This window comes from Pimephales promelas, chromosome 11 (genome assembly GCF_988280905.1).
Source record: "Pimephales promelas chromosome 11, fPimPro1.hap1.1, whole genome shotgun sequence".
Lineage (NCBI taxonomy): Eukaryota > Metazoa > Chordata > Actinopteri > Cypriniformes > Leuciscidae > Pimephales > Pimephales promelas.
The window spans coordinates 20,488,158-20,503,294 of record NC_142779.1 but is presented as its reverse complement, the minus strand read 5'-3'; the positions used below and the strand labels follow the sequence as shown (position 1 = coordinate 20,503,294).

Sequence of the window (15,137 nt, the reverse complement as noted above, 5' to 3'; positions counted from 1 at the left end):
TGACTCAGAAAAAGATTTGTTAATTTTGATGAACGAGTTCGAACAGGAGAGTCACGAACCTGAATCGCGTTACAGAGCAAGGCAAGCATTTGAGCTTATAAAACTTAAACTTTTTTTTCTTTAAATGAGCGATCGTTTTGCTTTGGACCTTCAACCGTTTGGTTCCCATTGAAGTGCATTATATGGAGAAAAATGCTAGAATGTTTTCATCAAAAACCTTAATTTCTTTTCGACTGAAGAAAGAAAGACAAGGACATTTTGGATGACATGGGGGTGAGTAAATTATCAGCAAAGGTTTTTTGAAAAGTGAACTACTCCTTTAAGCACTGTGTGTGTACCGTGGCCATGTGGAATAACCCCAGTGGGTTTTCTCAATGAAGCAACATTCATCCCAGTCCTGTCGGGAGAGCGGCAACCTGCTGCTGTCATACTGCAGCCACTGGTTATCAGGCCTGTCTCCCACCAACAGAGAACCGAGAGCTTTACCATCACCTACATGAAGAACAGGAAATCACAAATCTCAGATATACTTTGACATGTATCCATTTAGTAAGACTACAGTTGGTACTCAACCAGAATGAGTTTTTCTGCCGCCACGGGTCACGGAAATGCATTTCTGCTCTTGACCTTAGGTGGTGCTATAACATTAAGCACTTATATGATAAATAATAAGCCAAAATTAAATGGTGTAATACTACATTTTATTACAGTTGATATCACCAGTAATTTATTTAATTATTTTAACTTCATTTACATGTAAAAATGTCACAATTACTGAGCATCTCCTGTTTTTGATTTTGTGAACTAGTGCTACATGTGACCAGGTTGTATTTAACGCTGCGGTCTAGCACACTTGGCAGTAATAGGCATTTTGGCTGACTACCTGCGGTATATTCAATTCTTACTGTGCAGTTAGTGTACTCACATGACTGAAGAGAGGTTTTGAGTTCAGAAATGTCATAGGGATTCACTGCCACTTTCTTATGAGGTCTCTTGAGCTGCTTTAGAATGCCACTCACTGCGGATATTGCACCCTGAGCAATAAATAGCACAAAACAAGAAGAAACATGTTTTTGCTTTGCTTTCACGGATATGTTCTGAAGTATAATTTTGACAAAATGCACACAAACGCACATTGCGAACTAAGAGAGAGTCGTGGTTCAGGCTCTCAATGAAAAAGAGGACTGCAGAGGAAGGCAAGGGCTGGTCATCTCTCAGCATCAGAGAGAGGAAGCCGATCGCTATCTGCTCAAACTTCCAAGGGCTGCAAAATAAACAAGCATTGGACCAATGAACTTCCAGTACCATCCAGTCTTTTGTAATCCTTACAAATAATTCAGAGACAGCAATCACAAAGAACAATTTCAGTAACGGCAATATAAAGAATAAATATCTATTCCTGTAAACCTTGTTGTGAAACAAAGTGCTGTTCATTCTAACCAGACACAATGAGTAGACAGACGTACATGTTTCGGTCGTAAAGGCAGTCCAAAAGATCCACCACTAGATTCTCATACTTCCTGTTAGGATTGATCAAATAAAAAAAATAACTCGGTTTGTGAATATATCCACCACATATAAACTTTTTAAGCATTTACTCACTGCACTGAGTCTTTGTTTTTCTGTTCCTGTCTCTTTCTTCCCTCCATTTCCTCCTGTTCAGAGGCATCACGTGTGGTCGCTTCTGGATTACTGGATTTCAAAATTTTTAGGGCAACATCCACACAACTCTCCGGAATCTGAATCCAAAGTGAAAGAGAAAAATGTAAAGATACATTGTCACAAGAAAAATAGAGTTTGTATAGAAAGAAAAAGGTCAAGCTGAGGTGTGTTGTATGTCAACAAACACATTAGCATTTCAAGTTTTTAAATGATATAATCATGTTAATATGTTAACAGCTTTAAGTAAACATTTATATTTCAGTATATGCATCTCATTCATTCAGGCTGCTTTTTTGCTGAACTCACAGAAAAGTCAAAACCGATGGTCTCGTACTGGCGGTGGATCTTGTCGGCCAGGTCATCGAAGAGCCGCACGATTGAAGGCTTCTCCAGAGACATGGAGTGGCTCATGCCAGAACGAACAATGGCAGGCCATGTCAGAGCGATGCACTCCCAGTACTGCAGGGTAGCAAGACAGACGCCAGAGTGGTTCCCTAACAGACAGTACAAGGCACCCTGGAGAAGAGTGAGAAAGACAGATCAAGTATCATCCTACTCAGTTTATAATAGATGTAGAATATCGACAGAAAGAGAAGATTTTTAGTTATTATGAGAGATCTACTTTGAATTGCTGCTGGGTGACGTCAGTGCGGTCTGGGTTCAGGTACTCTAGCACCGCAGGGATGATGTCTCTGCAGCAGAAGTTGTAGGTTGCCAATGATATGAACAGCGCATTCTGAGCTTTACTCCTCACCTGAGGTACGAGACAGAGTCTATTCATGTTGCATTGCGTTTGAATGTGAATGCATAAGTGTGTATGTGTTTGTGTGGGGTGTTGTCATACCTGACTGTATCTGCTGGTGGACAGTTTGAGCAGGTCCTTCATCAGGTCCTGATGAACATATCTGTAGCTACACCCATCTATGGTCAGATTTCTCAACTGAAACACAAACAGGCATAAACACACTCAAAACTACTGAAATCATAACATGGTGAATAATCTTTAAGATACATGTTTATCTAATGGGAGGTAAGTTATACATATTGTAAAGCATTCCTCTCATACAAAACCTGTCCAGGTCATGCATTTTACCACAAAATGTAAAGGTTTGGTTTTTTTTTTTTTTGAAGAAAAGTATTTATTTCTTTAAAAAAATTAAAAGAAATGGATACTTTATTCTGCAATGATGCAATAAGTGAATCAAAAACGACAGTAAAGACACTTAAAATGTTACAACAAATGCTTATATTAAAAAAAAAAAAATGCTGTTTTTTAACCTTTAAAAAAAAAAATCCACAAAATATTTAGCAGTGAAACTGATTTGAACATTAATAATACTAAGTAATATTTCTTGAGCATCAAATCAGCATATTAGAATGATTTAAGCACTGATTACTATAGTCTTTAGTGTCACATGATGCTTCAGAAATCATTCGAATATGCTGATTTGAACATTAATAATACTAAGTAATATTGAGCATCAAATCAGCATATTAGAATGATTTCTGAAAGATCATGTGGCACTGAAGACTGGAGTACTGAGAGCTTAAAAAAGTCATCTTTACCATCACAGGAATTACATTTTCAAATATATTTAAAGAGCTTATAATTTATATATTTAACAATATTACTGTATTTTATAATAAAAAAGCAGCTTTGGTGAGCATTAAAAAACTTTTCAAAAACCTCAATCTTTTAAAGTGTAGTTTTATAAAACATACAAAATAGTTATTGAAATGAAAGTTATTTTCTTGACAGGTTTCATAAGATTCACCCAAATGCTCTATGAAATGTATTAAGATTAGAAGTATTATTATTATGAGTTACCTCATGTTGCAGCATGACTCTGTCTATGAGTAGAGCTCTAATGTGCTGTTTACTGCCATGAAGCTGGAGAAAAGAGAGAGAGTGTCAGTAAACTACTTGTCAAATATAGAGAAGATGGACGTTAAATGTGTCCCACCTTGTTCTCCATAGACCTCTTAATGAGACTGAAACTCTTCCAGCGGGAGTCGAACTCATGTTTGTGTGAGCCTTTAAAGTGGAGCAGGTCATTGATGATCTATTGAGAGAACACCAAGGATTGTTCACACCAATGCTTATTACCAATAAAATAAATATCACACACACACAAATGTTGGAGAAAACCTGATAGTGTTGTGGTTCACCTTTATAATGGAGAAGAGGGATTTGATGTCGTCTTCTGAGTGCTCTAGCGTATAGTCTGTATAGATACATAATTATTAAAAACAGCTTTCATTTCACTCAATATGCAAGAACTATCATTCTTTAAATTTCTGTATAGATGTTAAGAGGTTTGGAAACAAAACGTTTAAAACTAGAAAGGGTATTAAAGTAACTTACGTAGTAAAGGTCTAATTGTCTTACAGATGTCCTCTCTGTAGTTCCCTCTAGACAGGTCTGCCAATCAATCAAAAATCAATAATCAACATAATCCACTGCAAAGCAATTCGTTCATTAATTAATATAGCACTGATTTTAAACAAGGAAATGCTCACTTACCATAGTCTACTCCAGTGTACACTTTAGTCTCGTTTAGCTGAACCATACTGTTGATCCTAAATGAGAAGCATTAGAAAGATAAAATATTACCAAATTAATATATTTAAAAAGAAGTTTACCAGAGTATCATATATAATTGGACAATATGCAATGCTAAAATCACAGATGTTGTTTGCGGAGTTGTTTTTTTAACTGTAGTACACTAGCGTTCAAATGTTTTAGGTCAGCAAGATTTTATGTTTTTGAAACAAATCTCTTATTTTCAACATGTCAATATTTATTTGATCAGTAAAATATTACAATTTAAAATAGCTGCTATCTATTTTAAAATGTATTAAATCCAATTTTTTTTTCCATCAGCATCATTACTCCAGTCTTCAGTGTCATCATTCTAATATGACGATTTAATGTTAAAGAAACATTTCTTATTATCATTAATGTTGATAGTCTTTGATGAATAGAAAGTTGAGAAGAACAGCATTTATTTTAAATAGAATTTTTAATTTTTAACTTAAAAATGTCCCTTTTGATCAATTTAATGCATAAGTATTAAACAAATTCTTACTGAGCCCAAACCTTTGCACGGTAGTGTACATTGTGTGTGTTACTCACAGCTCCGGGACGAGTTCTCCATTCAGCGGGGGCAGAAGGGGGCTTGCTCCCAGAAGACAGTTATGAACAATAGACAGACTCTGAAGAACATCATCCCTAAAGAGACATAACACACAAATTAGTAGAGCAAATTATTCCTTCTCTGATCTTTTCCCTTGAATGCTCTTTTGTGGATCAATGGCATCAAAATAACATCTATCTATGAAAAAAACAAAAACATCTATAAGCTTAAATCATTCTTGAATAATAGTCTCTGACTTCTGTAAATCAGTAAAACATGGTATGACTACCTCAGGGTCCGGGTATTTATGAACATTTTGATTTTGAAAATTTGAAAATGTGAGTACTGGCGATGATTAAATCATTTGAAATACATATTTATTTTTGCCTAATACACCTGAACACATCCAGCCCCCTTTTAAAGAAAGTCCAGTGTTGTATATAATAACATATAATATGAATTTAAAGGATCACATTTGGTGTTGATAAATAGGAACTTACTGATTGGGCTGTGTGGGTACAAAAGACAAAAAGAAGGAAGGGTTTTTATGAAGCTGACCTGCTCATGTCATGTTCTCCCTGTGTGTGTTTCTGCAGACGCTGGAGTTCCGGCTTTAACAGCAGATCCAGCAAGTAGAAAACAAACTCTTTCTCTTCTGTGCTGGGTACGTGCCACTGGATGTCCAGCTTCCACAGGTCTCCAGGCCGACCCCAGTCCTGATCCAGAGAAGAGACAGACACAACTAGTGGAATATCAGCCTCCATTACATGACTTTTGAGGAACACAATAGTGGCTATTGTTTTGTTAAATTAAGTTTACTGAATGTCATCCTTGTTATCGTATCTCGATGCCCATATAATGCTTTTTGTATATTACCTTTCATGAGGTCTGTAATATTCCGAAAAGCAGCTAAGTTTCAAAGATCAAAGTGCATAATACATTGTTTTTTTATTATTATCGTCACCCATTCTGACCTGCCCGAAAATGAGTCGCCAGGTTTGTTATACTTTTGCATAATGCCAGCCTCTCACAGCCTCTAACAAATACCAAATGGTCTATACTCTTAGAGTGTGTCAACAATTTTTTCATTGGACTCTTAAAATAAGTTCTTCAGGACTACAACATAAGATTTCAGATTTTTTTTCTAGGCAGAGATGAGGCTTAGTCACTATGAGAGGTTTAGTGTTTTTTTTCCCTTGAGGCTGACCTCGATTGGTAGATACGTGTCAGTGTGCTGCCTGGCACCACGAGGAACGCTGCAGTACTCTCTGGGATAGATGAGGGATGAGGAACGCAGGACGTGATAGAGCAGCTTGCAAGCCAGACTGTAGCCCGGCTTACATTTCAGGTGCAGAGTCAACTGAAGAATCTGCACTAGCTGAGACCTGTAGAGCAGCAGTTGATCGCCGTCCACACGGGTCACCTACAGACAAAGACAAGGACTGTGATCTTATACATCTCTGTCGGGATATGTTTCTCAGAATCTAGAGTCAAGTTTTCAGATTTCAAGATTTCTAAATTTCTAGATATAGATTTATAATTGGAATTTGATTTCTAGATTGCTAGCTTTACTCCTTCAAGTATAGATAGCTTATGCACTACCCCAAATTAGGCGTCAGCAAGATACATTTTTAAAAGAAATTAACATTTTTATTTTGCAAAGATCAAAAATGACAGATATCCTTTGTAACATTTTAAATGTATTTACTATTTTAAATAAATGCTGTTATATTCATCAAATAATCCTTAAAAAAGGTAATGTTTCCACCATTCAGCATATTAGAATGATTTCTGAAGAATTATGTGACACTGAAAACTGGAGTGATGATGCTGGAAATTCAGCTTTACCATCACAGGAATATTAAATAATATTAAAACAGAACCAGTTATTTTAAATTCTAATAATATTACTAATAAATATTATTACATTTAAACAATATTATATTTTGATGAGATAAGTGCAGCCTTGGTGAACATAAGAGACTTCTTAAAAAAAAAACAACCCAAAAACATTAAATAATCTTACAGACCCAAAAGTTTTGAAGTTTCTCTAATTTCTAAATTGAGATTCTACAGATTTCGAAATATACATTTCAATTTTATATACATATACATATATATATATATATATATATATATATATATATATATATATATATGCATATAGAATTTTCTAGCTATAGATTTCTATATTAGGATTTCAGCATTTGCAAAGATGCACAGCTACTTCTCTACGAGTTGTAGAATCGAGTGACTGACCTCAGACAACATCTGGAGGTTCCACATCAGTTCTTTATCCAGCTCCTCTTCATTTAATACCTCTTCATCTGAGAACACATGGTATCTTAACAGGAATCACACAACACAGCAATCCATATACTGACATTACACATTAGGTGCTTGTGCCATGTGGAACTTACTGGATGCGATTTGTAATATGGCATTACAGCAGTGAGGCAAAAAGAGCTCCAGAGCCTCTGTCGGGTGACACTAAAAAGGAGAATAATCATTTGAAATTCTCAGCCACATATTTTGAGAAATGCAGTCAGCTGTGAATATCTGAGTTGAGCTCAGGACACTGACCTTCGTTGCAGCTCGGCACATGTCTGCTACCATCCGTCCAGCAACGTGAGTCTCAAAAATGTTTGTAGTGGCGAAGTTGAAGACTTTTTTGAGAGCCACCTGTGAAAATGAAAGAAATATGTTCAGGTATCCTCACAAAGCAGCCCTATGGAAATACACTTCAGTTCAAAAGTTTTTTGAAAAATATTTTCAAAATATTTTTTTCTGTCTGTAAGATTTAGGAAGGACACATTCAATTGATTAAAAGTGACAGTAAAGACATTTATGATCCAAAAACTCAAAATTTTCAAATAAACGTTGCTTTTGTGAACGTTTTATTCATTAAAGAATCCTAAAAACAAAATAAATAAAACTTTTGAATGGTAGTGTACAGTATGTTATAACTAGCTTTAACTCCATGTGTATGTTTGTCACATTTGTAATGACCTGGAATATTTCCATGGAGCATTGTGTGAGGATAGTGTAGAGTGTGGAGGACAGGCCCAGCTCCAACAGACTCTCTAGATGAGTCATTTTCTCCGTCTCCATCTCCTCCCGGGTCTGTTCCAGAGTACTGATGTCAATCAGTGCAAAACACCTAAATACACAAACATCAGAGGGAGAATGAAGATACAGAAAGAAAAAAACAAAACACTGGTACAGTATTCATTTGGTACTCTGAGTTCTGTACCTATCAATAAATTGAAGAACAAAATCCTCAAACTCTGCAGAGGCAGAACACAACTCTTTTTCCACCTGCACAAAGAAAAATCAAAGAAAAGACTGAGCACATGAACTATGACACGTAAAAATAATATAAGGAGAGGACAGGAGGATATCTGACCTGCGTGAGGTCATTTCTTGTCTGAACAGCAGCAGAACAGTCCACCAATGGCACAAGAGTAACAAAAGTTGCTAAGAACTGGAATGTTATCTGAAAAAAGAAAAACAATAATTGAAAACATACAAACCTCCACAAGGCAAGCTAAATTTGTGTTTATATATGGGTGTGTGTAATTTACACTGTAGAACAAAACGCCAAAGTAGAAGCAAGTTTTTTATTTTTTATTTTTTTACCACAGGATTTACTTTAGTCTTCAATTGAAAAAAAAAATATATACACTACCGGTCAAAAGTTTTAGATCAGTAAGATTTTTTATGTTTTAAAAATGAAGTCTCTTCTGCTCAACAAGGCTGCTTTATTTGATGAAAAAAAATGACAAGCAGTAATATTGTGAAATATTATGACAATTTAAAATGACTTTTCTATTTTAATTTATTTTTAAATGTAATTTGAAAGCTGAATTTTCAACATCATTACAGTTGCTGATTACACATCAGTTTTCAGTTTCACATGATCCTTCGGAAATCATTCTAATATGCTGATTTTATGCTCAAAAAACATAAATTATTATTTTCAATGTTGAAAACAGTCGTGTACCATTTTCTCCCCCAAAATTCTATGATGAATAGAAAGTTCAAAAGAACAGCATTTATTTAAAATATAACCTTTTCTAACATTATAAATGTCTTTACTATAACTTTTGATCAATGTAACTCATCCTTGATGAATAAAGTATTTTCTAATTTCTTTCCCCCAAAAATAAAAAAATAAAATCTTTTTACTGATCCCAAACTTTTGAATGGTAGTGATTAATGTTGAAAAAGCTTTCCATTTCAGATCAATTCTGTTCTTTTGAACTTTCTATTCATCAAAGAATCCTGAAATAAAAATTTAAAAACTGTTTTCAACATGGATAATAATCATAAATGTTTCTTGAGCATCATATTATAATAATTTCTGTAGGATCATGTGACACTGAAGACTGGCTGAAGACCCAATATCTTCAATCAGTCTTATTTTAGTACAATTTATTTACAATTTGAATTTGTAATTTTGTTAACTGCTTGTTTTTATTATTATTATGTATATGTATCTTTATTTTAATTTATCTTTATTTCATATTCATTTATATTATATTTATTTTTTATTAATTTAATGGTTAAACACTGTCTTGAACAGACCCTCACCATGCACTTGCTGAAGTCATTGGGGTCGACCCCCGGCAGAGCCCTCATGAGGAGAGGCAGCATGTGTGTGGGGCCCTCTGGATAACTCTTGCCCCCGGCCACCAGGCTCCGTGCCACACTGATCATACAGCTTAAAGTGGCGGTCAGCTGGTGAGGCTCAGTGAGGGTCTCCATGGCGGGATATGTCCTTAAATTAAAAAAGGGTCCCAAAAAATGCTTATGTGATAATGATCAAGCACACCATCAGCATGTAGTCTTAATGTAATGTTATTGTAAGTTGTTACCTTAAAAGACATTAGCATGTGCTTTAAACAAACACACACACACTTACTTCTCCAGCACTGGAGGAATGACCAACTTGGGTCTGAGCAGGGCAAGGTTTTGCAGGGCCTGGGCAGCATCCAGACTGCCGGTTTTGCTAAACATGGCAAGAAGAACGGGCTCCTTCATGCTCTCCACAAAGTCTGTGATGTCCTTCTCACTGAGAAGGTGGCTTTCGGGAACAGGGCTAAGCCACGTTGGCGTCCGGTAACGTTCTCGATGCAGACGTTTCACAACGCTGGCAGGTAAACGCTGAAGGAGTTTCATGAGTTTCATCTGAGGATGGACAGAGCAAAGAAAAAAAAAACAGTTATTTATTAAAGGGGTCATGAACTGGCTTTAAAAAAAAAATTATATTGTTGTCTGAGGTCAACTTATGACGTATGCTTGGTTTTTACATTCAAAAACATCAAAATGAATAAGCAATAGGCTATTTTCTACCCTAGTTTTGAGACTAGCTCAAAAACGCTTGGTTTTTATGGGCGTCTCGCATTGAAGACTTGCAAGTAAACGCCCACTGCTGTGTGGTGTTTTATCCTCTTTGACATCATAGTTCCCCACTTTGAAAAACGAGTCGTTTGCGGAGCATGGTGTCAATAAAAGCTTTTATTGGACTAACAAGGACGTTTTCCGTTCTAAAACTTACAGGATATTCTTATAATATGATTATGATGACCTCTTAGATGTCAAAAGCTCAAGGAAAATTTGATTTCTCAGTTCATCACCTTTTTAAAAAGAAAGTAACAATAAAAAAAATATATTTTTCTGGGTATTTTGAACAGGACTGATTACGGAACTTATATTTACATGCAATAATTACATATATATATCTATTACAGTGAAGGGAAGGAGGAAGGAAATCATTGGGGAGAAAGAGGGGAAATGGCCTGGAAATGGAGCTCTGACCACAATGATATTATTACAACTGGGAGACAGACCTAATGAACAAAATTTCCATCCAGTACCCAAATCTGTAATGGGTCTGTAATAATGACATTCAGTTTTCTAAAGAGACAGTCTCAGATTGAAGCCTAAAATAAATTACGCAAACATGAAATAGTGGATGGTTTAAAAAAAACATGTTCTACTGAGCATTTACTGACAAAAATTCCATTTCAAAGGGACGGATATTAACTTCTTCAGATTCCCATTTCAACAAGTGAGCATGTTGGCCTCAACACATTCCTTCTTATCATAAAGTGTTTTGTACCCTGTGATGCCCACCACCACAAATCACACAATTAATTTGCATCAAAGGAAGAGCCTTTCTGTAAGCCTCTGAAAACAAATCAGATGTTCTACAGACTGAACATCTCATCAACAATGTGGCGACAATAAAAGAACAAAGATTTCGCAGGGTTTTACTGTGAAAACTAGATGCCTCCCTCAGACAAAGCAAACACGCAACCCAGGAAAGATGAGCGGTCTTCGGCTATGAGGTGATGCTTCCAGAAAAAGAATGGCATGTATTGTTGATATTGCAGCTGCAGGCTCTTCAAAAGCATTCTGGGAGGACGATTAAAATCTGGATAACAACCTGACTCAATTTGCTCTTTCTTCTTGGTTTTCAAAATTATGATGTGGTAATGTCTGGATAATCCAGCGAATTTGTTTATTCTTATATTTTTTATTCATTTATACTTATAAATACTATTATATCATATTTATACTTTATATATGATATATAATTTGGTGTAACATTCATTTATAATAAAGTAGAAATGATGAAGCATAAATATCAGAACCAGAACTCCCAAGCAGGAACTCACCAGCCAGCGGCCGTGGTTAGAAGGGTGTAAAAACAAGGTGATGCTGCTGAAAAGGCCACTGAGCTGGGTCTGGGTCTGTTTGCTTGGCCCTCCCTAAAAACACATTAAATATAAAGCAAATGTATTACATCATGACTTGAGGGTATTTCAATAGAATATTTTCATTGCAAGGTGATTATTTCACACTGACCAGCAAAGCAGAAATCCAGGTGACCACATGACCGATGTCATAGGCATTCGTCAGATATCTGGAAACCAGCATCTGACTGGATCCTACAGGAAGATTAAGACTCCTCAAGATCCTAGTGAAGATCTGAAAACAGACACAATACAAAATTTATAACCAGCAACACTGAACTAGCTCTGGATTTAATGGCTTATTATTCATCTTTTTCTACATTTAGTCTTCACCTTGTGCTATGCCCTTTGAGGGTGTTTATGTATTTTATTTCAGCATTTTGGTATTTTATGGACTTTTGTATGTAATCCATGTCCCTATCTGCTTGTACTGTTCGTACTATCGGTAAATTCATTGTGATTTAGTAGTTCTTTGTAATTCCCTGATTTTACTAATTTGTAAAGTGTCCTTGGGTACCTTGAAAGGTGCTTTTCTAAATAAAATGTATTATTATTATTATTATTATTGTGTCCATGAAAATCACTTAAGCAAAAAACCTGTTACTAAAAACAGACAAAGGACTACAATTTTGGAGCGATGACCTCACCTTTGGTATATAAGGGTCCCAATCTATGTAACCAATGTTGTCATTTGCCAGGCGTGCAAAAAGAGAGACAAGATTCTGGAACAGACGAAATCGTGTTAACACTAATGTAGTAAATCAGTGAGGTTTTTAAAGAGAAATCCACAGAGTTAACTTCGATAGTGAGACAATCATACCACTTCCCAGCTTGGAAGGTTCTGCACCGACACCCACAGGGTTATCAACTCATCAAACCAAAGTCTGTGGAAACACATAATTCAAATATAGGTATTTTAGTGTATTATTAACTTAAATCATGCCATCATAGAAATACATACCTGTTTTCTATTGTAATATATGTTTTAAAAGGTCATTTTAAATACAATATATAAAATATACAAAATATTTTTTTCTACAATATTACCATTACTGTATTTGTGATTAAATAAATGTAGCTTCGGAGTACATTAGAGCTTTACTGACCCCAAGCTTTTGAATGATAGTGTGTGCTAAATTAATCTTTTCTATACATGATTTCAAGCCTAGCAGAAAGACTAATAGGACTGACTGTGCAAGGACTCAAAATGTGTCATAATAAGGTTCAGACAGTGCTCACTTGAAGCCCTTATCATGCAGCTCTGGGGGGAGTGTGGTGGGCAGGAAGAGCTCAAAATATCCCATCGCCTTCTGCATGCTCGCGTCAAAAGGGCACATCAGAGGTTTCCACTCATCCAGCATCTCCTGTGTTGCTGATTCTTGGAAATAACTGCAAGCATACAAACACACGCAGACGGAGTAGGATTTTGTTGTTGCTGACATCTCAAATGTTATGCACACATATAACAATACTAAACCTGTGTGATATTTCTCTTATATGTATATTTATTATGAATTTTAAAGCTACACTGTGTGATTTTTACCCCCATCTAGCGGTGAAAAGGTATTTTACCATCCAGTGAATATTAGTGTCTGTTCCTCTCAATTCCGATTTCGTTTTAACTCCTACGGTGGCCAATGCAGTCCAAGATTAACTTGGCTTCTAGTTCGACCTCGTCCATGAGTGTTAACTCAAACATAAACGCGAAAGGCGAAGCTTGAATTAACGGGTATGTCTCTCTTTGGCTAATGTACTTTCAAGATGGAGGGGCAACATGGCGACCGACATTAGAACCCCTTACCCGTATGTGTTTTCAATGGCATATTTTACACTCACGAGAATACTTTATTACTTGAACGAAGTAAATATACATTAATGAGCACGTATATTTTTGAAAGAACTAAGTGTTTTTAGCTTAAGCTAAAAATAAACTAAAAGAGTTACACAGTGTAGCTTTAAATTACCTAAATATCACGATAAACTGTATGCAGTACAAGTAAACTCTTTTGCTTTTGTAAAATGAACAAAACCACTTCAAGAATCACGACATCCTGTCGACCATCTACTGGCCCATTCATGAGCAATCTGCAAACAGTGCATCATCTGTATAAACTAAAAGTATGGACTTCACTGACTGGGCGCATGGCAACCTTTTCTGTAATCCAAGATGAGCTGTAAACATGCAGCCTCACCTTACCCTAGATAACTTCCATAGAGTCTCTTTGTGCCACTGTTTTTAAGAAGACAAGCCAATCATACCCCATCTCTTTCACTTACACTGTATTAAAACAGTGTAACTTTATCTTTTAGTTTATGACAGTGTAACTTTATATTATTTTATGTCATTTTATCCTAATTTTAATAGTCTGCTGTTGAAGGATGTGATGTCCTTTTTTGACCTCCTGCCAAGGAACGGATTGCATTGATCCTGGGACACTTCTGTCTCTCAGAGACAGGAAACTCCAACAAAGCCAAATTAAAATAGAATTAAACAGGATTAAATGACTAGGGAGAAACTGAAGATCTATTGGCAGCGCAGTGTCTATGTACACTACCAGTCAAATGTCGGACACACCTAGTCGCCATACACTAAAGACATGAAAACTATGAAATAACTCAAATTACAGTATAGAAAGTAGTGATCAAAACTTTACATTTATCAGCAAAGCTAATTTTCTTTAAGAATTTCTTCAAAAATAATTATATTATGCTGATAAGGTGCTCAAGAAACCTTCCCTTATTATTAGCAATGTTGAAAGCTTTTGTGATGGTTAATAATTTTGTGCTAATTTCTAAAGATTCCCAAAATACTGATTGGTAGTGCACGTCTGGCATAACGAGTATTTGAGTAAATGTAATTAATTATGTGTACATAAGCTCATTTTTGCCTACTATGTATTTTTACCAAGTATCAAAGATATTGGCAAATTTTAGCCTCTACTTGACTAAATTTTTTTAATATATTAATTTGTAATGCAATTACACATTACACCGTTTCTTGTTTTTTACTGGCATGCATCTTAAGCGCATCTGTGAGCCTACATTTAGTATGAGTAAAATACTTACTATTAAAAATCAGATACTCAAGGACTTAAGTCATATTGGAATTTGTGACTTGAAATTAAGTCATTTTTGCTATAGGATATCTGTACTCAAGTATGGTTTCCAGGTACTCTGTACACCTCTGAAGATATGCAAGTACTTACGGCCTGCAGTTCTTGATTAAGGCCTTCAGAACTCCTTCCACTGAGCTGCAAATGGAAGAAAAACTTGAAAGTGTCCAACACTAGATAGAATAACACTTTAATTCCATGCAAACAATTCTACAATAAACAAAACCAACACACTAGTATTTGTTAAACCAATTCATGCATTACAAAAACTCCTCAGTCTCCTGTTATAAACCCCTAAAGGTGGGGATGAGTCTAGCGCGGTAGAACTTTTGAACTTTTGAAAAATGTTTGAGTTTTTATTAGGCTGATTGTCCATCTGTGACCTATATGCTGCTTAAAAGCTGGTCAGCAAAGCTATTTTAAAGTTTATCAACCCCCTTATCGTGAGCATCTAAAAATGGAGG

General features: G+C 35.7%; 1 protein-coding gene across 3 annotated transcripts in view; it reads right to left on the bottom strand.

The window, feature by feature from the left end:
• psme4a (proteasome activator subunit 4a) overlaps positions 1 to 15,137 on the bottom strand; it is a 38,390-nt gene that overhangs the window by 12,959 nt on the left and 10,294 nt on the right. For all 3 annotated transcript variants that reach the window (XM_089117159.1, XM_039653298.2, XM_039653299.2), the window contains 30 exons: positions 14,767 to 14,811; positions 12,800 to 12,949; positions 12,381 to 12,444; positions 12,208 to 12,282; positions 11,673 to 11,795; positions 11,483 to 11,575; positions 9,724 to 9,989; positions 9,393 to 9,579; positions 8,206 to 8,295; positions 8,053 to 8,117; positions 7,809 to 7,959; positions 7,383 to 7,481; positions 7,220 to 7,289; positions 7,059 to 7,126; positions 6,007 to 6,222; positions 5,358 to 5,515; positions 4,799 to 4,894; positions 4,187 to 4,242; positions 4,028 to 4,084; positions 3,832 to 3,887; positions 3,627 to 3,725; positions 3,491 to 3,553; positions 2,507 to 2,602; positions 2,285 to 2,416; positions 1,969 to 2,178; positions 1,603 to 1,739; positions 1,467 to 1,520; positions 1,135 to 1,264; positions 926 to 1,034; positions 339 to 492 (listed from right to left, as the gene is read on the bottom strand). In XM_089117159.1, coding sequence (XP_088973285.1) covers positions 339 to 492; positions 926 to 1,034; positions 1,135 to 1,264; positions 1,467 to 1,520; positions 1,603 to 1,739; positions 1,969 to 2,178; positions 2,285 to 2,416; positions 2,507 to 2,602; positions 3,491 to 3,553; positions 3,627 to 3,725; positions 3,832 to 3,887; positions 4,028 to 4,084; positions 4,187 to 4,242; positions 4,799 to 4,894; positions 5,358 to 5,515; positions 6,007 to 6,222; positions 7,059 to 7,126; positions 7,220 to 7,289; positions 7,383 to 7,481; positions 7,809 to 7,959; positions 8,053 to 8,117; positions 8,206 to 8,295; positions 9,393 to 9,579; positions 9,724 to 9,989; positions 11,483 to 11,575; positions 11,673 to 11,795; positions 12,208 to 12,282; positions 12,381 to 12,444; positions 12,800 to 12,949; positions 14,767 to 14,811 — 3,369 coding nt within the window. The remainder of the gene's footprint in view (positions 1 to 338; positions 493 to 925; positions 1,035 to 1,134; positions 1,265 to 1,466; positions 1,521 to 1,602; positions 1,740 to 1,968; positions 2,179 to 2,284; positions 2,417 to 2,506; positions 2,603 to 3,490; positions 3,554 to 3,626; positions 3,726 to 3,831; positions 3,888 to 4,027; positions 4,085 to 4,186; positions 4,243 to 4,798; positions 4,895 to 5,357; positions 5,516 to 6,006; positions 6,223 to 7,058; positions 7,127 to 7,219; positions 7,290 to 7,382; positions 7,482 to 7,808; positions 7,960 to 8,052; positions 8,118 to 8,205; positions 8,296 to 9,392; positions 9,580 to 9,723; positions 9,990 to 11,482; positions 11,576 to 11,672; positions 11,796 to 12,207; positions 12,283 to 12,380; positions 12,445 to 12,799; positions 12,950 to 14,766; positions 14,812 to 15,137) is intronic.